The sequence below is a fragment of the Protopterus annectens genome, chromosome 6.part0, assembly GCF_019279795.1.
Source record: "Protopterus annectens isolate FY-2018-M chromosome 6.part0, PAN1.0, whole genome shotgun sequence".
Classification (NCBI taxonomy): Eukaryota; Metazoa; Chordata; order Ceratodontiformes; family Protopteridae; genus Protopterus; species Protopterus annectens.
In genome coordinates this window covers 1,734,666,846-1,734,694,533 of record NC_056737.1, presented here as the reverse complement: position 1 = coordinate 1,734,694,533, position 27,688 = coordinate 1,734,666,846, and the positions used below count along the sequence as shown (strand labels likewise).

At 38.2% G+C, this 27,688-nt stretch overlaps 1 protein-coding gene across 1 annotated transcript in view; it reads left to right on the top strand.

Moving 5' to 3' along the window:
- Positions 1-27,688, top strand: part of ZSWIM2 (zinc finger SWIM-type containing 2) — a 1,244,853-nt gene that overhangs the window by 74,657 nt on the left and 1,142,508 nt on the right. Inside the window, exon 2 of the mRNA XM_044075126.1 lies at positions 16,901-16,977. Coding sequence (XP_043931061.1) covers positions 16,901-16,977 — 77 coding nt within the window. The remainder of the gene's footprint in view (positions 1-16,900; positions 16,978-27,688) is intronic.

The window sequence follows — 27,688 nt, the reverse complement described above, 5'->3', positions numbered from 1 at the left end:
CAAACCCCCTCTGCTGATGAGTCAGTGCTCCTCAAGCCCATGGGGGCACAGCCCTCCGCCTCCTGGGGGTTTCCGTCTTGACGAGCTCCTGGATTTAGTTTGTCGGAGGCGTGGGAACATCCAGATACCGTGGAACCAGTCCCTTCGTCCTAACAAATTTTTGTCTGCCCCACCCGAGAAGGAGTTCCTCACTAAAGGCGTGGCTGTAGATGCCATGGTGGTGGCATCTGCTACACAACAGGACGTGGCAGAGGCTTCAACGTCCGTCCATCCTCCTAATAAGGAGTCTAGGAGCATGGACGATGCGGAAGCGTGCCCTGACTTCAGCGGCCTTTACTTTAAGGTCCCTGAATTATTTGGCACATTTTACCAGGCTTCAGAGGGATCTGGTCAAGGAGCTGTCAGATTCCCTCTCAGGTAACCTACCTGAGCAGCTAGCCCAGTCGGTTAGCTCTCAGTTGGCTATCCTTGCTTCAATTTCTAACTCGTCCATGAGGCTCATTTCGTATGCGCGAAGGGCGGGTAGAGCAGGCAAGGTGTGGCTCACGGAGACAAGCCTGGCTCCGTTTGTGTCGTTTGCGGAGGCCTTCAAGTCTTCCTTGCGACGCTCCCTTTGATGGGTCCTCTTTATTTGGACCTAAGGTTAAAGACACTCTTATCTGCTGTGAGCAAGAAGGAAAAACTTTATCTGCCATAGGTGCACGTTATTCCACTCCCTTTGGCCTTATCCCAAGGCTAAAGGAGGAGGGAAGATGTGGTTCCGCAAATCACGTAAGTTTTTCCATCAACTGCAGGAAGATTCCCCTTCCAGGGGCAGTGGACGGGGAAATTTTTCTGGGTGGCGCCGTCCCAGAGGCGGCAGTGGGCCCCGCAATTCTGGAGACCATGAGTCCTTTCGTGGCTCTTCAGCCTCCCACACTTCATGAGGGATTGCCCGGCTGTGCTGCTCGAGCCAGTCGGGTGCCGTTTTGCCAAGCACCTAAAAGCCTGGGAGTCAATCACTCAGGACAGATGGGTGCTTCGGATTATTGCTGGAGGTTACACCATCCCCTTCACACACTCACCCCCACCGTCCAAAAAAATCCCAGACCCACCACCCAGTCAAAGGGAAATTGCAGCCGCAGAAGCTTTAAAGCTGCTAGAAAAAGGAGTCATCCAACCGGTCCCCACAGACCAGATCGGATCCGGAAATTACTCAAGGTTCTTTTAGTGCCAAAAGACAGGGGACCTGAGACCAATATTGGATCTCAGCAGACTAAACCAATCCGTCACGAAATCCAAATTCCGAATGGTCACGTTACAATCCATTCTCCCATTATTGGAGAAGGATGTTTGGATGTGCTCCATAGATCTCAAGGACGCCTATTATCACATACCGATACATCGGGCGTCCAGGAAGTATCTGCGCTTCAGCCTGGGAGACAGTCATTTCCAATTTTGTGCTCTGCCCTTTGGTCTCACCACAGCCCCAGGGTGTTCACCAAATGTTTGGCAGTAGTAACGGCTCACCTGAGGAGTCTTGGATTCCAAGTGTTTCCCTATCTGGACGACTGGCTCCTGACTGCCACCACCAGTCATCTACTAATGGACAACCTCAAAGCCACCATCTCCCTGGGTGCTACCCTGGGAATTACATTCAATTGGTCAAAGTCTGTCTTGCTGCCCTCTCAGCGCATAAGGTTCATAGGAGCAGAGATAGACTCAAAATTGATGCGCGTTTTCTTCCTACCGAAAGGATCCAAACTTTACAAGGCCAAGTTCAAGCCCTGATTTCAAGATCCAAGGCCCCAGCCAGGATGGTCCTACAAGTTTTAGGTTCGATGTCTGCCACGGTTCTTCTAGTTCCTCTGGCAAGATTGCACATGAGGATTCTTCAGTGGCTATTATCGACTCAATGGTCCTTTCAGGATCTTCCCCTCAATCACCCCATTATGATTACAGAAACATGCAAGCGGGACCTTCGCTGGTGGCTTCAGACATCCAATCTAAATCAGGAAGTCCTTTTGTTATTCCCTCTCCAGTGGTCACCCTGACGACAGATGCCTCCCAGACAGGGTGGGGGGGGGCATTGTCTGGGCAGGTTAGTTCAGGGCTCCTGGCTTCCAGACGAAACTTTTCTCCACATCAATGTATTGGAGATGAGGGCTGTACTTCTGTCCCTACAGGCCTTGCACAAGTTTCTCCCTCAGGGCATAATCGCCATCCACACAGACAACATGTCGGTGGTCTGGTATCTAAACAAGCAAGGAGGGACCAGATCTTACCCCCTTTGCAGAGAGGCCATGAGGGTGTGGGAATGGGCTGTAGCTACCAGCCGTTTCTTGGTAGCGACCCACATTCCGGGGAAATCAAATATATTGGCAGACAGATTAAGCAGGACAATTCTCTCTCCTCACGAGTGGTCCCTAATCGAAACAGTAGCAGCTCAGGTTTTCAGGAGATGGGGACGCCGTGCTGCGACCTGTTTGCAACACCACTAAACACAAAGTGCAAAGGTTCTTCTCCTTGACTCCACATCAGGGAAGCAGCTATGGATGCTCTAGCACAACCTTGGCCAACAGGGCTACTTTATGCCTTTCCTCCGATTCCACTTCTCTCCAAAGTCATTCAGAAAGCTTCTCAATTGGGGTCCACAATGATACTGATTGCTCAACTGGCCTCGTCAGGTATGGTTTCCCTACCTGAAGAAACATGCGGTGGGCGATCCTTGGACTTTAGATCTAACCCGGATCTGCTAATTCATCAGTCGGGATGACAACATCAGTCCCTTCACTCCTTGAAGTTGACAGCTTGGCTCCTCCACTTCCGACTTTAGTCAGAAATCACACATTAGACCCGGAAGTTATTCACATTTTATCTTCGGCCCACAAACCCACCACTAAGAAATTGTACCTCAGTAAGTGGAAGAGGTTTGCTATCTGAGCTCAACTCAGGGGCTTAGACCCTATCACTGCTCCAATCCCAGAGGTTTTGAAATTCTTAACATCCCTGTTTAATCAAGGATCTTCTGTCTCTACTATTAAAGTCCAACTAGCGGCTATCTCTAAATTCCACGAATCCATGGATCCTCCATTGATGAGCAGCAGATTATGCAAAACTTTCATTAAAGGTGCGGGCCTGTTAAGACCCCCAGTTTTTCATCCTGCGCCTCCGTGGGATCTTGATTTGGTGCTTCGTGCATTAACATCTTCCCCTTTCGAACCGGCTGCTACATGTGAGTTAAAATATCTGTCTTGGAAAACTGCCTTCTTAGTTGCAATTACCTCTGCAAGAAGAGTTTCAGAGCTTCAAGCCCTATCTATCAAACCACCGTACTTGATTTTTCACAAGGATAGAGTATCACTTAGGCCTAATCCATCTTTTGTCCCAAAGGTCTGTTCTAATCTCTGTCTCCAACAATCTCTAGAGTTACCAGTTTTCTTTCCAAAATTCTCCAATGAAGCAGAATACACTCTCCATAAATTGGATGTTCACAGGCAATTGCGCTTCTATTTAGACAGGACTCAGCAAATTCGTAAATCAGTCCAGTTGTTTGTGTCCTTCTCAGACAATAAATTGGGTAAAACCATCACAAAAGCTACTATCTCCAAATGGATTAGAGATTGTATAACTCAGGCTTATTCCTCTTTGAATAAGCAACTTACAACATCTATCAAAGCTCACTCTACCAGAGCTATGGCGACTTCTATAGCTTTTCATTCCAAGCTCGCTATTTCTGAGATTTGTGCTGCGGCTACTTGGTCCAATCCGCACACTTTCATTTCCCACTATAAATTGGATGTGGCATCTAAAGGGCGAGCATCATTTGGTTCCACGGTACTCAGGAGTGTTTTCCAGTGAGCCACCCAGGATTCAGGTGCTAGGGACGCTGTCCCATCAGTCAGAATGTAGGCGAGATAGGATCACATAACATCTTTTAGTTATGTACTCACCATAACTTCAGATGTTTGGGATCCATCTCGCCCATTCCTAATACCCACCCTCCTTCCCCCTGCCTTGGAGATCAGAAGAGATTGAACGGTTTGCGTTCTACTGTTTTTATCTTGTTTCATCTGACGATGTTATATAATCAGTGCGTGCATGTGTGCATGTATGCGGACAAACTAGATCTGGGGGACTGGTAGTGGTGCATCCTGGGATATAATAAGCTCAGCCAATAAGAGACTTCGCTCTTTGGCATAAGCGTGCCGAGTCGGAGCCGAGGGATCGGCTCCGAACCCATCAGTCAGAATGTAGGCAAGATGGATCCCAAACATCTGAAGTTATGGTGAGTACATAACTAAAAGTTAATGTTATTTCGTTAATACAGTTTGATTACTTTTGTATAAATGCAAATGTGCCTATGTCACAAGTGGTAATTTAATAAAGGTATTAAAAAAAATCTTTACATAAAGATTTAGCCCTGTGTAAGGACTACTTATATGTGTGCCCTGAACAGACACCCACCTGGTTAACAACAGGAGCTAAAAACTATAGACCAATAACTTGCCTTTTGATGATTTATAAACTATATACTGGAATTCATACTGATAGAGTTCATAATCATTTAGAAGAAAACTCAGTCATGGCAATAGAACAAAATGGTAACAAAAGAAAGTCATATGGAACAAAGGATCATTTGGTCTTAATAATGGATAATTATAAAAAGGCAATGAATCTAAGTATGGCATGGATGGATTACAAAACAGCATTTGACAGCATCCCGCTTTCATCATAAAGGAGTGCTTACAGATGTATAAAATACACTGTACATTGATCAGTTGCATTATAGTGACCATGAAACAGTGGCAAACTGCTTTACAGCTAAGTCATGATAAAGGACAGATTATTATCCCAGGTATAAAAAGTCATCATAAAGGACAGATTATTATCCCATGTATACAAATTCAAAAGGGGATATTCCAGGGTGACTCCTTATCACTGATGCTGTTTTGTCTCCTTAACCCATTAAGCTGTCTACTTAACGGATTAGGTCATGGTTACAATTTGGCTCACAGACAACAACAAAGTGTAAAGACTTCTCATCTCCTTTTTGTGGATGATTTAAAACTGTATAGTTCATCAGATGAGGAGCTGAAAGCACAACTGGAAGTGGTCAAAACTTTCTCAGATGCTATAAGAATGTCATTTGGTCTTGATAAATGTGCAAAAGCAACATTTAAAGCAGGAAAGCTGCAGCACCAAGAAAATATCAGTCTAGGAAGGATTGTAATATAAAGGCACTTGCAGGCGGGAGTGTATAAATATTTGGGAATTGATTAAGTATTGACAATAAAACATGAAAAAATGCAGTAAAACTCTAGACTAAAATTAATACTACAAACCACCTTGACATCTAGGAATTTGCTCTTCCTGTTCTGACTTAATGTTTTGGGGTGATTGACTGGTCTCAAAAGGTATTGGATCAGCTGGATAGGAAAACAAGAAAAATGCTTCACGCTTATCTAATGATTTATAAAAAATAGTGTATACCAAGATTATATATTCCTTGTTCTGAAGGAGGTATGAGCCTCCTCTAAATTGATTACATGTATAGATCTGCAGTCATAGGACTGCATACATATCTTCTCACCTCACCAGATCCAAACATAGTGGAAGTTTTGAAACATGAAGAGAAAAAATCTAAGATGACTTCCCTGCTTAGTTTAACAGAAGCATATCGGTGTCAAACGGGAATGGAAACCAAACCTAGAAGTAGACAAAAATAGGCAGTAACTGAATGTGCCAAAAAAAAAAGAAAAAATATAAGGAGGATAAGATAAGAAGGCAGAAAAGGTTGAAAAGGCATACATGTAGTTGCAAGTACAGAAAACTCCTCAAACAACCTCACGTTTATCAGGATCTGAAAATATTAGCGTCTCAGGCTAGTGGACTACATATATGTTGGTTTACAAAGTCCATTGAGCATGTGAGAGAAACAGATAAATGTAGGTTCTGTAAAGCAGAACAGAAAACAGTTGCACAGCTTGTTGCTGGGTGTGATAACTAATGGCAGAGGGCCTATATACTGAAAAGCATAATAAGGTGGTAAGACTGCTGCATTGACGATTGTGCAAACATTATGATGTTGAAGTAGCTGAGAAGCATTGGAGACATGAACTGCAGAGCATTATAGTGATAAAGTTTATATCACATGGGATCACCCGAAACCAACAGTTCAAAAAAATAGATGTGAGAAAACCAGATATAGCAGTCCATGCAAAGCAGACGAAAGTAGCATTGATCATTGAAATTGCTACACCCAGTGATTACAGTGTCATATACAGAGAGAGAGAGAGACATACACACACACACACACACACACACACACACACACACACACACACACACACACACACACACACACACACACACACACACATACAGTCATAAAATACCAGGATTTGCAGGCAGAAATGAGGGCAGTGTGGAAGAAGAATACCCAGACAAATCCAATAGTAGCAGAAGCAATGGATCTCATAAAAAAGAATTTATAGTCTTATTTAGATATACTACTGATACATGTAACTCCATATGAATTGCAGAAAGCGTCAATTCTGGGCATGTTGCGAGTGCTGAGAAGAGCACGTTTGGCTAACATCAAAGATTGAAACAATACTAATTTCATGAACTTTAATCATTATTTAACTTAGGAATGGCGTCCATTCCATCATGGTGCTATTCAAAATATTCGAGAGGGTATCAGAACAGAATTGTCACAAGTGAAAAATGGTAGTACTGTGGATAGGAAAGGGGATGTTGGGGTGATAAGAGAACATGAATACCCCAAGTATGTAGGGTTGCCAGTAGGAGTGACAGTAATATAAATTATCAGAGAGACCCAGAGATGAATTAAGTGCAAGGTGGAGGAGGTGCTAGCTAGATGGTTTAGAATGTTCATAGTACTGGGACAATGAACAAAGTACTGATGATAAACATGCCAATATTTTATGTATTAATTAAGCCATCTGTTTATTAGAAATTCAGAGGAGGATAACTAATAGGTGGACAGCTTTCACACTCCCCCACATATGCAGTAGTGATGGATATTAAATCAGTGGATTATATGGGAAGAAATGAGTAACAAATGAACTGGACATGGGGAGATGGAAGATAACACCTAGTATTAGAAAGACAAATAAGGTAAAGAGATATTATGGTGCGATACCTTTTGGAAGTCATACAAAACAGGGATGGTCAGATGAGGAAACATGGTAATGGGAATGTAGGAATGCCACTGTGAAGAAGAGGCAGCTGGGGTAGAGTAACTAAGTAGACACCAATGAAGAGATAGAAAAACTGTGGGATCTTGAAAGAGTGCAATTACTTGGGCACACTCAGGAAGTAAGCAGTATGTATTTGGAGAAGTCAGGGCAGCAGTTCAGACTGCTGATAATGGAATGACAGCATTATGTTGTATTAAGGGACATCAAGTTGAAAAGCAGGGTGCAGGCAAAAAAGAGAGAGAGAGAGAATTTCACAAAACTAGAAAAGCTCTGTGGCATAAGTAGAGTAAGACAGAAACAACATGGATGCAGGATGATGCATAATAACTTTAGGGAAAGAAAAGATAGACTAGCTCAAATATACAAGCTGGAGGAGCATCGAAGAAGGATGGAAAATGGTGAGGAGAGACTAGGAAAAATGTAAATGGAAAGTAATAGAGGGAAGCTAAGGGCTTCATAGAGTTATGGGATCAACAATTTTGGATCATATGCATATGTGTGTGACACTCAAAAATTAGAAAAACAAAATAGTGGACACCGAAGATGTACAAGGATTAAACATATATTCTGAATGCAAATGAATTAAGGAGATGGAAACAAAGGCTGAGAAAATCTGGGAAGAAATCCTTGAAAAAAGAGGAAATCCTACCTGGAAATTTTGCATGTGGGAGACAGGGCCTGAAATGCTAAGCTGGGAGGAAAGCAAGTTGAGTGCAAGGGGTAAACAACACCAGAATTTATAAACACAGTGGACAAGAACTAAAAGGGAAGCATGCACATACCTAAACATGAGCTGCACTGAGAGCACATTTTGATCATATGGGGAAGTAGTTGCAAAGATGAAAGGCAAATGTAAAAAATAAAGAATGAGAGAACGTTCTAGATGAATACAGAATAAACCTAAAGGAGAGACCACCAGAGGAGCATGGAGGAGAGGAAGACAGGATGGAGAAAGTGAAGAGTGAGGAGAACATTATGGGAAGGAAAGGGAGGAGTGAAGAATGGCATGTGGCTGAGGTGGGATTGATAAGTATGAAAGCAGTGACTTCTAGTGAAATGTGGGTACACACGAGGAGTCGCTGGCATGCAACAGGAATGCAAATGTGTGTATATGAAGTATGTTGTATCCAAATTAAACAAAAAGTAACATTGAAACTCTTGAAATCCCAGCTGCAACCTCCACAGTTATTCACATTTGCAAACTAAAATCTTGATACTAGGTTTTATGGAGCAAACCCCACTTTGGATATAATTGAGGCATGTTAAGCAAAAGTTTCTTTTATTCTATCCAGCACAACCATAAATTAGTTTTTTCTGAGGGTACTGAGTCTCATGGAGCAGCTGTACCCACAGTTACTCATGCAGGATTCTACGTGAGAATTTTACAGTGGCTGTTTGGGTCCCTTAGTTTCAGAACATGGAGCCTCTTAGACTATCTGATCCCCATCTCATAGTTCTTCATTTGTCATTTAAGATGGTAGGTAGACATCGAGTGATTTCTTCAGCAGGGACATCCATCTCCATCCTTACATGATAATAATCACCACAGAAGTGTCAGCCCTGGGGTGAGGAGACATTTCAATGGACAGAAATTCATGGGTAATATTAGAACTTTCCTATACTTTGATCATTTCTATTACTGTCCCTGCTACTGGAAATCTTAAGTATTTGGGGGAATTTACATTCTGTTATCACCCCAACATCCCCATCGAATTACTAGAGATAACAGTAATCCTACCAACCCTCCAACCATTCCAGGACTCCCTCCCAGTAAGAGTTCTACCAATACAGATGGATAACATGGAAGTTGTACAATATATCAACAAGCAAGGGAGATCCAATTCTACCCCTGTGCCGGGCAGCTGTAAAAATGTGAGAATGAGTGAAGTCCATTAAATTTTTTTTGTTGCCATCCATATCTATTGGGAGTCCAGCTCTTTGGTAGACAAGTGAACAAGCTGAGCAGATGCCTGGTTCTTCCCCACAAATGTTTTTTTTCTCAGCAGCTTAGTGACAAGGAAGATCTTCTGAAAATGGGGGAAACCCTGATGCAATATCTTCTCTTCCCTGGCCAACACCAGGTATAGGTAATTCTCCATCATTCTGTCTGTTGGAAAACTGCTGAGGGAGGTTGCAGCCCACAGTTGGCCAGCTTCACTCCACACTTTACAACCATTTCCTTTGATGACAAGAGTAATTTGAAATACAAAACTTAACAAAGCCAAAGTCATACCCATAACTTCTTACTGACCACGACATATCTTATGTCTCCTCTGTTGAGAAGGCCTCTGCTCTTGAGTCCCATAAGAATACTGATAACCTATCCATCAGGCAAGTCTCACCTGATATGTGGTACCTGTGGGTTATCTCTTGACCACTCCATTTCCAGCAGTTGGTAATAATCCATCTTTTTCATTTAGGCTGGTTAATACACTGTCTTCTTCCCAAAAGCCCAACCAAGAAAAACTTACAGGGAACAAATAGACAGATGTCTCAGTGTGGGCTACCCTAGAGGTCTGGATCCACTTTTTTTGCTTCTCTTTCTACAGTGCAAGAGTATCTAGCAAATATTTTCGAGACTGGATACAATTATTCCTCCATTAAAGTACATGCAGCTGCCCTCTCTAACTTTCACAAAGGCTAGGACTATAATGACTTAGCTTTCTCAGGGACATCCTCTGAAAGATCTGGTAACTCTTTGCATCATCTTGGAAAATTGAATTAGATTCCCTTCGAGACTGCCGATACTGGAGAGCAAATATTCCTGACTTGGAAGATGCTGTTCTTGGTTGCTATGGCTTCAGCTTGAAGAATTTCTGAATTTCTTGCTCTTTCTGCTGAACCACATTATGTGTTTTTTATTCAAGATAAAGTTCCTCTTAAAATCAATCTTATTTTTATGTTTGAAGCTGCAGCTGAGTCAGGTTTAAACCAATATACGTGTTTATTCTTTCCAGCCTCCTCTGACCATAGGGAGTGTAGATCAGAGCATGTGTATGTACCTTTAAGAAGTGTTTCCAGATGTAGCACGTGAATATAAATACAGAGCATGTGCAGGCAGCAGTGCCATTTTGAGAGAGCAGCCAGAGTGTTAACATGTATGAGTACAGTAATCAGTCTGTTTATAAATTTAAGTTTAAGTTGCAAAGCCTAATTTCTGATGTGTTTGTGTATAATAAAGCTGCTCGTCTGTTTTATCCTGACCATACCAGCGACATGGTGTCATGGTGTCAGAACATGGTGGCATGGTGTCAGAACCGGGATTAAGAGAGCTACTTCTTCGAACCATGAGATACAGAGTTGAAGGTGAAAGCAGTCTGAGTGAAACAGAGCACAGACAAACAAAAAAGGGGCAGAAACAAGGTAAAGGTAAAGAAAACTGCACAAATTATTTATTTGGCAAAGAAAATGAAACGGCGCATTTATAAGGCACAAAATGCATTATTAATCAAATGAGTAACACAAAACGTATTATTAAGCAAAAGAAAGCCACAGGCAGCATTATTAATTAAAGAAAATGTTCAAAACCACAATATTTGATAAAACTAGCACAGCTATTCATAAGGGGCTCATGTTTAAAGTAAAACAGGCACAAGAAAGGTATATTGAGCATGATAAGAGATTAAAAAGGCATAACAAGTACAATAAAAGGGCAAAATTAAGCTTAAAGAGCAAGGCGACTGCATGTTTTTTTAGTAAAAGACTGTGTTTGAGCACAAACTACTATTTTGCATTGACTGAAGCCATTCAAAGCAAAACTAGAGTTGTTTGAAGTATCTCAGAGTGTGCAAAATGTTTGCAGAGTGTGTGCTTCAATACGGTGCGATTATTTCAAAGAGTCTGTTGTATGCAAAGTACAGTTATGTTGCAAAATGCAGTCAAAGTAAAATTTCTAAAAGTTTCTTGTGCTGTGTGCATTTATTCACAGAAAACCACCATTTCAGGGTGTTTCTTACATTGTGCAGAGTTATTTCGCAAAGTGCAGCCATTTTGAAAGGTTCTTGTGCTGTGTACAGTTTATTCGCAAAGTGCATTCATCTCAAAGTGTTTCTTAATCTGAGTTTTTTCTGCTGTGTACAGCTTATTTACAATGTACAGTCAATTTGAAGTGTTTCTTACACTGATAAGGAGTGGTTTCGCAAAGTACAGTAATTTCAAAGTGTTCTTGTGCTATGGAAACTTATTTGGCAAAGTGCTGTTATTTCAAAGAGTTTGTTGTGATACTGGGCATAATTACAAGTACTGGCATAAAGTTCTGGCATATATATTTGTGTGTGTATGTTTGCACATAATTCCAAGCACCTTCAATACTGTGTATTGATATGGCAGAGGCATTTCACAGACCAAGTCCACTTGTGTTTGATCGTAATATAGCAGAGAACTGGAAAGTATTTGAGCAGGAATATAATATTTTCATACAAGCAGCTTTTTCTGACAAAGATGCACGTACAAGGGGATTCATTCTGGTTAACTTAACTGTGTCAGAAGCTATTGAAAGAGAGCGTTCATTTGTGTATACACCAGAAGTATATGAAGAAGAGAGGGCAAACCATCATATTGTGGTATCGGCTGAATCAAGAGAACTCTCTGAGTGCTTAAACCATAAATTTAGAGAAATGTGCAACCCCCAGACAAATGTTACATTAGAGAGACACTTACTTTACACAAGAGACCAAAAGCCAGGTGAAACCTTTGCAGCTTATATCACTGACTTGAGAAATAAAGCTAAAATGTGTAGATTTGGTGACTTGAAAGATGAGTTAATAAAGGACAGGCTTGTGTGTGGTGTTAATAGTGCTGCAGTGAGAAAGATTTTGGTTTGTGACAGTGGTTCAACGTTAAGCAAAGCCATACAGATTTGTCAAATCCATGAGCTCACAGAAAGGCACGTATGCTTACAAGTAATAAGAGCATGGTTTCAGTAGCCTCTAAAGCAAACGTAGACAGTATGCAACACATGGCAAAGCAGAAGCAGGCCTAAGCACATGGCAGCAGCAATCCCTGTGGGTGTGGCAAGGAATACCCAGAGCATTCTAAAAAGTTTCAAGATTAGCGTAAAAGAGCATGCTCAGTACAGTATAGCAGTGAGTCAGCAAAACCCAAGTCAAGTCGTATTGTTAACTATCGTAATTGTGGAGCCACCCATGAGTCGAAAAGAGAGGAGTGCTTAGTATTTGGTCAGCAATGCCAAAAGTGTAAAAAATGGAACCATTTTCAAAAGTTTTGTAAATCAAGCAAACCTCATTCAGTTATTAAGAAAGGCCACTCAAAAAAGCAAGTTGATCATATAGAGAACTGCAACCCTACTTTCTATGTAGATAGTGTATCAGTGGTTGATGAAAAGGTTAATGCAGTAGATTTATTGGCAAAGAATGAAGTATTTTGTACTGTCCTGATCAATGGTAAACCCGCGGAGCTCAAAGTAGACTCTGGCACAAAGTGTAATGCAAAGTCAGCAGAAACATTTGCTAAAGTGAGAGCTGGTGAGCAACTTAATTTGGTGAATTGTGTGAAGCTTGTTGGTTATGGAGGTGAAGAGATTCAAACCAAGGGTTCAGTAGTGTTTTCATGCTGTTTGGCTGGGAACAGTTACAGCTTGCAATTTTATGTAGTCCAAAGACCTGTGTAGTCATTATTAGGTCTTAAGAGACCATTTGAGAATGAAACTGCTTTGTTTTGCCAAAGAAATCCATCATGTAAACACGTCCCAGTTCCAGCTTTACTGATGCTATTTTCTCAGAATATGCTGATGTGTTCGATGAAAAGCTAGATAAACTTCCAGTTGTATACTCCATAAAATTAAACCTAGAAGTCAGTCCAGTGCTCAAACCAGAAAGAAGAGGTCCAATAGCTATGCAGGACAGAGTAAGGTCCAGTTAGACAAAATGGAGCAGCAAGGTGTGATTTGTCCAGTCACAGAACCAACTGAGTGGGTGTCATCCACTGTAGCCGCTCATAAGAAAAATTCAAATGAATTCAGAATATGCACTGACCCAAGAGTCTTGAACAAGGAATTAAAAATACCTCATCGTCCTATGCGTACAGTGGAGGAAATTGCAACCCTCATTATAAATGCCACTGTTTTTTCTATCTTAGATGCAAAGAGTTCATTTTGGCAAGTGATGCTTGATCGCCTATCTTCATTACTGACCTACATTCAGTACCCCATTTGGTAGATACAGATTCCTCAGGATGCCTTTTGGAATAAATTCTGCCAGTGAAGTCTTTCAGTGTGCAATGGAGCAAATTGTTTCAGGTTACCCGTGTGCAATAATAGTTGATGATTTAATGGTTGGAGGTGATGGTGATGTAGAGCATGACAGAATCCTCAGGAAAGTTCTGGACAGAGTGCATAAAGTAAATTTAAAGCCCAATACTCTGAACTGCAAATTCAGACTACAAGAAGTTACATATGTATGTCATTTATTTACTAGTACAGGCGTATGACCAGATCCTTCCAAGCAAGCAGACATTCTTGAGATGCCAGCTCCAGACAATGTCCAAACTCTACAGCATTTTCTTGGTATGGTTGACTATTTGGGCAAATTTATCCCTGACTTTAGTGAGTTATCAGCACCTTTAAGAGAGCTGACACGCAAAAATGTTGCATGGTCATGGTTAGAACAACACTAGAGAGCATTTGATAACCTCAAATGCAAATTGCTAACCCACCTACATTAAGATAGTGTCATGCCCACAAACCAATAGTTCTTTCCTGTGATGCTTCAAAGTTCAGACTTGGTGCAGTTATTCTCCAAGAGGGCAGACCTGTTGCCTATGCATCTAGAACTCTTACCTAAACTGAGATGCAGTATGCTCAAATTGAGAAGGAACTTTTGACAATTGTGTTCACATGTTTAAAGTTCCATGATTATATTTATGACTAAGCAATCCAGATAGAAACTGACCATCAACCTCTAGTCATATTTTAAAGAAGCCTATGCATTCTGCTCCAGCAAGACTACAAACGATGCTCAAATTGCAAAAGTACAATTTCAAAATGGTCTATACAAAAGGTATACTTCTTTACCTGGCTGGTACTTTATCCAGATCACCTAAAAATACCACAGAACAGCTTGATGCAGACAATTTTGACTTTGGGGTCATGGAAGTGCATCATTTTTCTACCACAAGATTTGATGAGCTGAGAGATCATACAAAGACTGATCCAATTTTGCAAAACCTCAACCACTTCATCAATGTAGGATGGCCATCAAACCAATCCAGTGTACCGCCAGAAGTACAACCTTACTTTTCATACAGAGATGAGATGCGATGCTGATGGTCCAAAAATGTGTTGTTCCTACTTCCTTACAACGTGAGTACATTCAGATTTTACATCGTGGCTACCCAGGTTCTAATTCTACCAAAAGAAGGGTGAGAGGGCTAGTATTTAGGCCTTTTCTAGCAAAAGAAATTGATAAAGTGCTTTCTTGTTCAGTGTGCAACAGTACTGAGTCGCATTTGCAAAGAGAGCCACTTCGCGTAAGCTAAATTCCTGAACTACCTTGGTCAACAGTAGCAATTGCCATATTTGAGTGGAACAGTCAACATTACTTAGTGTTGGTAGACTTTTTTTCGAACTGGTTTGAGATCGATTTGCTACCTAACTTAATGTTCAGTGCTGTTATTACCAAGATGAGACGTCATTTCTCAGTCCATACAAAGTTATTTCTGACAGCAGTTCTCAGTGTACCAGTGAATTGTTTCAGAGATTTGCTAAAGAGTGGGACTTTATCCATGTTACTAGCAGTCCTGAATATCCTCAGTCAAACAACCTTGCTGAATGTGCAGTACAGATTGCAAAGCAATTACTAGAAAGGTCAAAATGTGACAATACCAATATCTTCTTGAATTTACTCAATCTCAGAAATATACCCCGTGACAATCTTCTAGGTTCGCCTGCTCGGAGACTTTTATCTAGGCAAACCAGAACAATCTTGCCTATCAGTTCTAGTTTGTTGGTGCCTAATGCTAAAAACAACAGAGCAATCAAAGCCCAACTTTTAAAAAGCATTCTTCTCGGAAGTCCAGCTATAATACAATGAGCAGATTTATTCATCTGTTAAAAGGAGAGACAGTGAGGATGCAAATGGCAAAAGGATTTGATTGAATTGGTCAAGTGAAAGGTATATGTACCGAGCCAAGATCCTACTTAGTGGAATCTGAGGGTATAGACTTCAGGACAAACTGCAGATATCTTCTTCCTGCATCAGAAACGATATTGCAGCATCATACCTGTGATACAGAATCTAGATCTCAAAGCAACCCAGACAATGTTCGTACCGAGGAACATGTTGCAGTATCCATTTCCATTCTTGATGATGTCCCAGATGTCCCCAAAGTCGAACATTCCTTGAAGACAGTCCCCGTTGCTAGATCCACTTCTGAATTTTATGTTACACGGTCAGGTCGAATTTCAAGACCTAGTGTAAAATACACAGCAACTTGGACAAAATTGTTTTATGTCTGTCTGATTTTGTATGGTTGCATGTTAAATAATTAGTTCTGTATAACTGCATGTCCAAAGATCATTTCCATAAATTGCATGTCATTGAATACTGTCATTTCATATAAGGACTGTTTCTCAAAGAGGGAGGATGTAGATCAGACTGTGTGTATGTACCTTTAAGAAGCATTTCCAGATGTAGCATGTGCATATAAATACAGAGCACGTGCAGGCAGCAGTGCCATTTTGAGAGAACAGCCAGAGTGTTAACATGTATGAGTACAGTAGTCAGTCTATTTATAAGTTTATTTAAGTTTAAGTTAGAAAGCCTAATTTCTGATGTGTTTGTGTGTAATAAAGCTGCTTGAACAGAACCCATGAATGTTTGTCTGTTTTATCCTGACCAGACGAGCGACAGGTAGATCCTGCACTGCCATCTGAGATATCCAAACATAAAGATACTCAACTTTTTTGTTTCCTTTACTTCTATGTGTGTGGGCTATAAAGTTTCCAAACTTACCCTTTCCATATAGCTGTCTAGATTTATGAAATTTTACTATACTAAGCATAATAACAATCAGTATCACAAGATTCTAAGGCTTATTGTTCTAGAACTTTAGATGCTTTCATAGCCTTTTTCTGAAATGTAGCTATTCTGATATGTGTGTAACTGTTGCAAGGTCTTTCCTAAATACATTTTCAAAGCACTATAAGCTGGATCTTATTTCCAGATCCAAATCTGCCTTTGAGGCTACTGTTATCAATAAGATGTTTTCGTAGGGGTCCTTCCAGTAGGAAGAGCCTGGGACTCTGACTTGTGAGTTACAGAGGATGGACCTACTCTTATCAGATACAGATCTATTTTTATGGTAAGTACTGAACTTTTGTAAGAGTGGGTCTGTCCTCTATAAAGACTTCACCAACCTTCCCTTGCCTTAACTTCAAAGGTTTCATGTGACATAATATTTATACTTCTTTAGCAAGGTAGGCTTGTATCTAGGAAAAAAAAAACATGTGGCACTCTATGGGCTAAGAGGGAGCTACTTAGCAGCCTGGGAAAGTTTAAATTGCTGAACAGTCCTAATATGTGTGTCTATATTCCTGTTTGTTACATAATATGGATCCACTCTTGCAGTTCTATCATTGTGGTAGGAAAATAACTTTTGTTAATATTATTCAAGTCTAGAAATTAACATTCAATCCCAAAAATCTAAAGCAAATATTTGTTTTGCTTCTTCTTGTATAGGTATTGCTTGGGGACCCTCACTCATGTAGCTGCTCTGCATTTATTAAGGAAAAAGAGCTTTGTAAACACATCTGCTGGTAAGATAACATCATGTATAAAGTTCAGAAATAATATGCAAGATATAAAAATATGGCTAGCATAATTTTATGGAAAAAATGACAGTATGAAGAACTGTTCTATATTTCAATGTTTAGATTCTCTTGCAGTACATACCTATTATAATGCTTAATGTTGCCTCTGGTATCAGTTACCTACTTCTTATAACATCCGGGAACCTTCCCCTGGGACTGGGAGACCTACATTACATGTTCTTTTTATGTCTTTGTAAGGAGCACAGTGTTTCTCGTGCTTTCAGTTCTTTCCCACCTGTGGTTTGAATTAAAATCTGCATTTCAGCATCATCTTACTTGGGGTGAGTCATTGTAATAGCAAACCATAGTATATGGGTTTTTTCGCCAGTGAAACTGGTATAGGCAACTCACAAAATCAAAACAGATCAGGATTTATCATACACAGTTTTACATAATAAGCGAAACAACTGCCATATTATCCATCTGTGCAGACAAATACAAAGGAAACATAACAAAGCAAGCAATGTATTGATAGCCCAAAAAAGGTTTTATAACGAAATGGAAACAAAACAAAAGCAATAGTAGCATAACATAAAAAATTTAAAAAACAATCTGTACATTTTGGAGAAGTATTTATGGAGAATCTGTTGAATGTAACAGAAGTGCCAAGCAGATAGAATAATTAAAAGTAACAGTAAGAAGCTCTATATTACAGGATAAGGAATGGGAGGAAGTAACAGCTAGAGAAACTGAAGCAAAATTAAGAAAGAGTTCGAAATAGAAAGCCCCAGTCTAGGTATAGTACCTAACATCTTCACATAGAGATTTACCCTGATTAAAAAAATATTTACATGTGCATCCTGAACATATGCCAACTTGGTTAAAAACTGGAAAAAATGGCTTCTTTTTAAGAGTAAGCCTACAAACCATCTTAAAAACTGTAGGCCAATAGCTTGCCTTTTGATAATATACAAATGATATATTAGAACTGATACAGAATTTGCAGCCATTTAGGAAAAAAATTGGGTGTGACAATAGAACGAAAAGGTAAAAAAAGAAAGTAATATAGAACAAAGGATCATCTGTTGTCAAACAAAGCAAAAGGTCGGAATTTACTTATGGCATGGATAGATTACAAAAAAGCATTCAACAGCATCCAGCAATCATGTTTTATGGAATGCTTAGGTATGTATAAGATACTTCCTGCACTGATGAATTAATTTGTGATCACTATGAAACAGTGACAGACGACTGTAAATTTGAGTCATGATAAAGGGCAAATTATTGCCCCAGGGGTAAAAATCCAAAGGTGGATATCACTGCTATTTTGTCTTGCCCTTAATCTAAGCAATTTGTCTGATAGATTAGGCTATGGTTAAATTTAACAGCCAGAAGTCAACTTTGTTCAAAGACATCTTATCTGCTTTCTGTGGATGATTTAAAACTGTATAGCTTACCAGAAGCACATCTGTAAGTACAACTACAGATGGTTAAACTTCCTCAGATGGTATAAGAATGACATTTGGTCTTGATAGATGTGCAAAAGTGAGATTTATAGGTGATGGCTGCAGTACAAAGAAAGTATCAATCTGGGACAGGAATGTTCACAGGCACATATGCATTTAATTGAAGGTCTTGATACCCACCCAATAACTATTTCAGATCATGCACCAATAATAGCTAAAATAAAAACAAGTAAAAAAAAGAGTTAGTTATCATGCTGCAATGTTTATAGAAACAAGTTTTCTCTGAAGCTTTACGCAAAAAAATATATGCCATCATTTCTATTTATTATATTTATATGTATTTTTAACTTTGGCATGAATTTTTTGATATATACATGATGTTTTATTTTGACTGTTTTTTAATTATTGAGTCACTTAGTTTATAAATGCAGCTTCCATTTTAAATATTGAATGTCTCAGCCCAGTTCTCTAAATGTGTTTTTAAATGTGTTTTTTCTGTGGCTAATTGATTAATTTAATTCATCTGCTGATAGGCTAAGCCTCCCTATAAATTCATTGATGCTAACATTTTCAAATTGTCTGATGAAGCGTATGGTAGCATACTACCTTCTGTTCTATTTTAACAATAAAAAGTCAAAAATTATTACGTGGCAGAGTCGGAAGTTTTTATTATATATTTACCGCAGGATTCTAACTACTGACTCCTTGGCACTTAGAGATCCGTGTTTGTTTTTTACTTGCTTGCTGATTTTCGGATCTCTACCTGCACACGTCTATGGCGAACATGGATTTGGAGTTGGACTATAATCCGGAACCGAGGCGATCGACTAATGAGCAACAATGGACAGCCATCACTTCTAGTAAGTCGAACCCTTTATTGGCTCTGGACCTGAAAGTAGCTGCTTCTACAGTAAAAGACAATGATATCTCTAATATTGAACTTTTTGAATCTAGTATGAAAATACTAGAAAATGATTTATATAAACTACAGAGAATGGCCTGGCAACGTAAGCACCTAGAGGCTTGCCTTCACTATAAACTTATACCGAGAGGCATGCGTATATTAGTTATGCCCACTTATGGTGATACACATCCCCTGCTTTTGAAAAAATGGCAGGACATTAATATTGAAACAAGTTACAAGCATATGAAGCTCTTAATAGAGTATTTTGAACCACTTGAAGCAGAACTGATCTCTAAGGTAAACGATCTTAACACAGACCTTAGAAAAAACTTTTGCCATTCATCTTGTTCTTTGAAATTAGACAATCTATATAATCAAGTAAACACATATGCGTTGAAGCTACAACAGATTAAAACTAAAAAGCTCCAACGTGATTTCAAAGATTTCTCTACTGGCAATGTGTTTATTTGGCCGAGAACCTTTGACAATCAGTACTCAGCTGAGAAATCTGCTTTGAACTTGACAGCATCGGATGCAATTGGTTTAACAGCACCTGAGCCTGGCGTTGCTGCTGACACGTCACACGATTCTTTCACCACACCACCTGAGACATTTGGTTACCAGTGTTTGCTTGTTTCAACGCCACTTCGAACCAGGAAGCAAATAATGCAGCAAAAGCCTCAAGAACTGCCACGGGAGCTATCAGCAAAAAGAGCAACCATGAGAATAATCCTTTTTTACCTCTGCCCATCAGGAAACAAACCTTTCAAAAAGGAAGAAGAAACAGCTGGGAGAACAGGAAACGCAAATTATCAGGCGAGATGAACACTTATCAGCCGAGAAGGCAGAGACAGTAAGCACGCTTTTTTTCAATTTATCTGACTATGTCTTGACTGAAAGTGATATTGAACTACTGAATAACGGTCTCTCCTTTGTCCCCTCAAGAGGGAGCACAATGTCTGACTTATTGATTGACTTGCGTTCTTTTGCTCGAGCAGTCAGTTTGAAACTGCTCTTTCACAAAGACACTAATAACTCTATACCTAATATGACCAGTACTCCAGTATATAAGAAGAAAAGTTCTTTTACACCTGTGATGCCTACTCATGTAGATTCATTCGTGAAATTGTGTGAAGCAGATTTCTATAATTATTTTAATAATGATACTAGACATTGCGCTTTTTTTAATATGTCAAGCAGAAATATATACTCATTACAAGCTCTGCAACATGATGCCTCACTTACTTTTAGGCCAGTTGATAAGGGAGGAGGCTTAGCCATTTTTAATACGGCAGATTATAATACTTTTATGATTAATATGTTGGAAGCTGATAATACTTATGTTTTAATAGATGAAGTTAAGTTTGATCTCATTATTAAGAATATTAGGGATGATATGTATGATATGCTTATGTGTTGTCAGATAACTGAGACTCTATATGATTATTTTCATGTTGAGCACCCGGTAGTACCTGTCATTAAAGGGCTACCAAAATGCACAAGGGGATTTTACCACCACCCATGAGACCGATAGTGTCTGGTGCCAAATGGGTCACCGAAAATATATCCATTTTCTTAGAGAAAACGCTTAGACCACTTTTGGAAGCCATACCCACGGTCCTTAAAGACACATACCAACTTATTAATTATATAAAGTCTTTGGACTTTGAATTTATACAGAATACACATCTTTTAATCACAATGGATGTGCAAAGTTTGTTTACCTCAATCCCTAATGATGCAGGGATTGATGCCATCCGTGAATTATTACAATTCCATCATGACTTGAAAGGAAATAAAGCCATCATGATATGTCAACTATTAGACATAGTACTAAGTAACAATGTGTTTGTTTTTAATGATAAACTTTATCTTCAGTCTTGTGGTGTAGCCATGGGAACACCGTGTGCAAACACGTACGCAAATTTGGTTGTATATTACTGGGAGCTGAACCATGTTTTTACACACCCTTCTTTTAACAAAGTGGTACTATACAAGCGTTTTGTTGATGATATTCTGATTGTTTGGGATGGCTCCATTAAAGAATTCCATGATTTTAGAACTCAATTAGAAACTACTACCACTTTCTTGAGGTTTTCAATTGAAACCTCCTACACATTGGTTAATTTTCTGGATACAAGCATCTCCATCAGAGGAGGGAAATTAATAACCACACTCTATAAAAAAGAATGTTGGAAGAACACAATTTTGAAATACAATAGCATGCATCCCCGCCATATATTTAAAGGCATTTTGAAAAGTCAGTTTGTTAGACTTAGTAAAATATGCCTTGACAAGCAAGATTTGACTAAGAAAGCTGATGAAATGGTGAATATGTTTCTATCAAGAGGATATAACCATGATTTAGTCATGGAAGTCAGAAACAATACTTTGCCTTCAGAATTTCTGACTCCATATGAAGCCAGAACTAACTACCAGGCTGTCAATTTTACAAACATTAATCACAAACTCAATTATACTGAAAGAGTTTCATTTATCACAACATATACTAATGATTTTATGAACATTAAAAGAATATTAGCTAACAATTGGAGAGTTTTAACGTTGGATGAACCTACTAAAAGCATAGTAGGTCACTCTCCACATATGGTTTATAGGAGTAACCAAAACCTAAAATCTCTGTTATGTGACAGAAAGCCAAGATCACTTTATAATTTAAACAATAATGAACTTCCTGGAACCTACCCGTTACAGCTGTAATTATTGTAAGTTCATTACCAAAAATCAAGTTTTTGTGCATCCAGAACTCAACTTTACATTTACACCCAGGTTTAGAGCTAATTGTGACACCTCGGGTCTAGTTTATCTAGCCACATGTGAACATTGCAATGCATTCTATATAGGCCTCACAAAAAGGAAACTCAAGAACAGGATATATAACCACCAATATGATATAAGGAAGAAAAATGAGCTGAATGCTTTGGCTAAACATGTGATTTTGAATCCATCGCACTCTTTTGTGTTTAGGGTGCTACAAGTGGTAGAAGTAACAGAACGAGGTGGTGATTATCCAAACCAGTTAGAATTAAATGAACTTAAATGGATACTTAGATTAAGGGGCCATTATTCGCCAGGTCTGAACAACTATATCAGCATTAGATCCTTTCTAAATAATCGAAGATGAGTTTAAACTGAAATGGATAAATTTGTTCAGTAGCTTTCAACTAGTATTCACAGTTAAACAATGAATTATATATTTTTTCATTTAGAATTTGTTTATATATGCTTATATATATTTTTTAGTCTGTTTTTATACTGACTCCTTGAATACACAGTTGTTTTGCTTCTATTCGAAGTTTATTATTTCATGTATAAAAGGCTTCACTCAAAGAAATACATAATGGACATTAAATTTAATTTTTAAATTTTATATTCATATTTATATTCTACAGTCATACATATTTCATTACCTATATTTATGATTCATATTTATATATATATATTTATACATTTTCATACATTTTTAATCTATATAAATACATTTGCACTATATTTAAATTTATTTTTAGAATGTCTATATATGAAATTCATCACATTTCATTCTCATCATTTTTGTGTCTATTTTATATATAGTTTTTATACACATACTCACAAGCTTACATACATATTTATCTATTTATTTATTTATTTGTCTATTTATTCATACGATGTTTTAATAACATGTTTTATATTTGTACATATATTTCATATTTAATTTAATTCTATTTTAGCATATACTACTGGAATAAATTTTAAGCTTTTGAGTCATACAATACATAGCTATATTAATGCATTTCAAATGAACTGCACAGTTTCAAAAGTTTCCCAATTGATTTAAATCCTGAAGTTTTTATATATAAACATTTAGCGTGGTTACACCTTATGACATACCTCAGAACTAAGAAATGCCAATATGGCTTTTGATGAACTATTGAACATGTTTGCATTTATAGCTTTATACTTTGTTTAAGAGTTAGTTATCATGCTGCAATGTTTATAGAAACAAGTTTTCTCTGAAGCTTTACGCAAAAAAATATATGCCATCATTTCTATTTATTATATTTATATGTATTTTTAACTTTGGCATGAATTTTTTGATATATACATGATGTTTCATTTTGATTGTTTTTTTTTTTTAATTATTGAGTCACTTAATTTATAAATGCAGCTTCCATTTTAAATATTGAATGTCTCAGCCCAGTTCTCTAAATGTGTTTTTAAATGTGTTTTTTCTGTGGCTAATTGATTAATTTAATTCATCTGCTGATAGGCTAAGCCTCCCTATAAATTCATTGATGCTAACATTTTCAAATTGTCTGATGAAGCGTATGGTAGCATCTGAAAGCATACCTTCTGTTCTATTTTAACAATAAAAAGTCAAAAATTGTTACGTGGCAGAGTCGGAAGTTTTCATTATATATATATATATATATATATATATACTAAAATAAAAACACAGAGTAATGAAATAAAAATGAGACATTGGTGCTTTCCCACCTATTTGTTGAAAAGAGAGGAATTTAAGGAATGGGTAGTGGAGATTATTCAGGAGCTGCTAGAGAGGATATAAATTCTTTCTGAAAATCTAGCTAGGGAGTGGGATAAAATTAAGATGGAGTTTAAAAATAGGGTGGAAATAAAAGAAAGGGAGCTATGGTTAAGAAGTAACGAATTATTTAGAGGGACTGACATGCAAAAGTATTGCAGAATAGGGGGAATCTCACAGAAGAAAAAGAGGATCAACTGCAGAATGCTAGGCAGAAAATAAGGGATTACCTTGATAACATGCACAGGCTTAGAAATATTGTTTTTAAGGAAGTGATTTTGAGCACAACGACTCAGGCAACAGAAATTAGAAAGAGCTGCCGCCAAACGTAGGGAGCCTATAACAAAGAAGTTAACAAGAGATCCTGTAGAGGTATTGGAAATATTTCAGAAAATCTATGAGAGCCTCTATAAAGCAGAGAAATATGAACATCAAGAAAGGATATAAATGGAAATGTTTATGGAAGAATTAAATATGCCAAGGTTAGAAGTAGATGAGGCTCAATTACTAACATTTAGGATAGGAGGAGATGGGATAAAAATTGTGATGTATAACCAATTTACAGGAAAGTCCCCAGGAATAGATGGTATTCCTGTAGAAGTGTGGAAGCTAGGAAGAAAAAAACTGATAAAGATTTGGAAGGTTTTGTTTAACAATATCTTAGGAAGAGGAGAAGTACCACTGTCCTGGAAGAAAGCAATGGTAGCTGTAATACCCAAAGAGGGTAAGGATCCATCAGATCCAGCTTCATACAGGCCCATTTGAATAGTAAACCATGATTATAAAGTGTTCATGTCTATAAAGGCTAAAAAAATGGCAAAAGTAATACCAAAACTGATAGATATGGATCATTGTGGTTTTGTGGGGGGAGGCAAACATTTGACAACATTAACAAAACATTGATGATCCAGAGGGAAGCAAAATGTAAGAAAATACCATTATTGTTGGTGGGTCTTGATGTAGAGAAAGCATTTGACAGAGTAAGCTGGGACTTTATGAGCAGGGCAATGGAAGCATTTGCATTTCCTGAAAAAATTATAAGGTTGTTTAGGAAAATATATGAGGGATCAGAGGTGAAAATTAAAGTGTGTGGGATCCTCTCTGATAATTTCTGCTTGAACAGAGGAACCAGGCAGGGGTGTCCTCTTTCCCCTTTATTATTTGCATTATAGTTAGAACCACTGGCAAAGAAAATGAGGAACTCAGAAATTCAAAGATATAATTGGTATGGTAGTCAAGAAAAGCTGGCTTTAGAAAAAGCCATTACAGTGTTGTGGAACATTTTGAGACAGTTTCAAATCTTTTCGGGATACAAAATCAATGAAGCTAAAACAAAGGCAATAGCGATAAATTATGTACTGACACATGAACTGTTTCGGGAATACCCATATTTATGAGGACATGATAAAATGAAAATCTATAGGAGTATAGATTAAAAATGATACTAGTGTGGCAGCTGACGATATGTGGGAAGAGACTAAACAAAAGATAATATAAAAACTGAGAAAATGAATGTTTTGGAAATTTTGTTGTATGGATATGGATAGTAAGATACCAGCAGTTAAAAATGTTTTTAGTTCGTTTAGTCATATACACAGGTCAGGCATATTTTTATCAACCAGAGTAGAAGTTGTGGGTAGCAATTAATAAAGAGCTGAAGGATTTTATCTGGGAACACAGGCCAGGTATATTTTTATCAACCAGAGGAGAAGTTGTGGGTAGCAATTAATAAAGAGCTGAAGGATTTTATCTGGGAGGGGAGATGGCAAGAGTCAAATGAGATAAACTGATTCTACTAGTAAAACAGAGTGGTTTGATATTACCCAATTTGAAAAGGTATTTCAGAGCTACACAGTTAAGACTCCTGTATATAGCACAAGTAGAAAACTATAATTCAAAATGGAAAAGGATGATAATGAAACACGGGGGAAGCTCAAGAAATAAGGAGAGACTGGGATTTTGGATACAGGCCTTTAAGGAGAATAACAATAATCATGCAGAATATTATATCCATAAAGTAGCAGAAAGTATTCTAAGAACTAAACCAACATGGGAATGGAGAAAGGAGATTCTGACAATAGGGATGACTGCAATTAGGGATACAGACAATAGGCAAGAGTGGGCCAGAATTTATTTGAGAAAACTGACAAAGGACCCAAGGTATTGTGAGCAAATAACTAGAGAAGTAAAGCTGATAGAATGGGAAGACGCCAATAATTTATTTGGACTGCAGGTTAGAGAGATTGCCTTCTCTATCAGGGATTGATATCAGAGTATAGGCAAAGAGAAAGAAATAGGAGGGTCCTAAAAGAAAGACCAGCACTGGTAGAGTTTTTAATAGAATCTAGAACAGAAGTTGCCATTAAAAAAGGAATAATTAGTAGAGCACATAAAATATTGCATGATAATTATAAGAGTCAATTAGAGGAGGTTAGAAAGGATTGGGAAGAGAGACTGGATAAGCAATTCACAAAGAAACAATGAAAAGATAAATGTATGCCTCCCAGATATGCAACAAAATCAGAAAGATTTAGGATTTTTGCCTGGAAATGTATACATATTGAGAAAACTGACAAAGGACCCAAGGTATTGTGAGCAAATAACTAGAGAAGTAAAGCTGATAGAATGGGATATACTATTCTTACATTTTTATACCCCAAGTAGACTCCAGAGAATTTTTCCTCAGGCAGACAGTAAATGTTGGAGGTGTGAAGGGGAAGAGATAATTGGGAACATATTTTCTGAGAGTGTGGTAAGTTGGTGGACTTCAAGGATTCCCTGTGGGATGCAGTGTCAGAGATGCTGGGTGGGCAGATTGGTCTGACCAGGGAGATGATTTTTCTGAGCTACGATACAGAATCGGAATTGCCTAGACATGGTAAGGCCTTGCAGTGTCTAATAATGGTAGCTGCCAAAAGAGCAATTATTAGAAAATGGATATCAAAATCTAAACCAACTATACTGGAAGTAGTGAATATAGTAACAGTGATAAAACAACTGGAATTGAGATCTTTAGAAAAGGGTAAGAGCAAACTGCATAGGAAAAAATGGGAATTGTGGGAACAATACATACAAGGGAGGAATGAGGCCTAAAAGGTGGCAGGACTTAAATGAGCTAAGTAATGTTTGAATGAGGAAGACTGGGTAGATTATAAGTGATGTATAGTGTTTGCAATTGGGAGTGTGTCAGTATTGTTTGTGATGTAAAATGCTTGTGACTAGGATTGTGTCTGTGTGGTTTGTTTTCATTAATATACATGTATGATTGCCTATGTAGTAAGTGATGATTTAATGAAGATGTTTCTGTAAAGAAAAGCAGGAATTGAATAATTTATGTAATATTGCTTAGGTTATATGATATATAGCAATATATGTGAAGTATAATGTTTATGTTAATGTAGTTTGATTACTTTTATATGAATGTAAATTTGCCTGTGTCACAAGTGATAATTCCATAAAGGTGTTTGAAAAAAAAAAACTGAGACAGGAATGTGATATAAAGGAACTTGAACAGAAGGGTGTGTATAAATATTCACTGACTGAAAAGGAATTAAATCTAGTTAATTAGTGGGAGTAGCTGAAACATGAGATTTCTTATTCAGCTACATTCTTATTTAGCTACTATGTTACTTAGCTGCAAGTGCATTGAGATTACTGCTGGTGGGTGACTGCATTGATATCTACCAAGAGAAGACTATAGCAAATGTTCTGAACCCATCAACATGTGGGTTAATACTATTTCTCAAGAAGCAGCTTGAGATTAGTGCTACTCTCTAGAGAGCGAAGGAGCAAAAAAAAAAC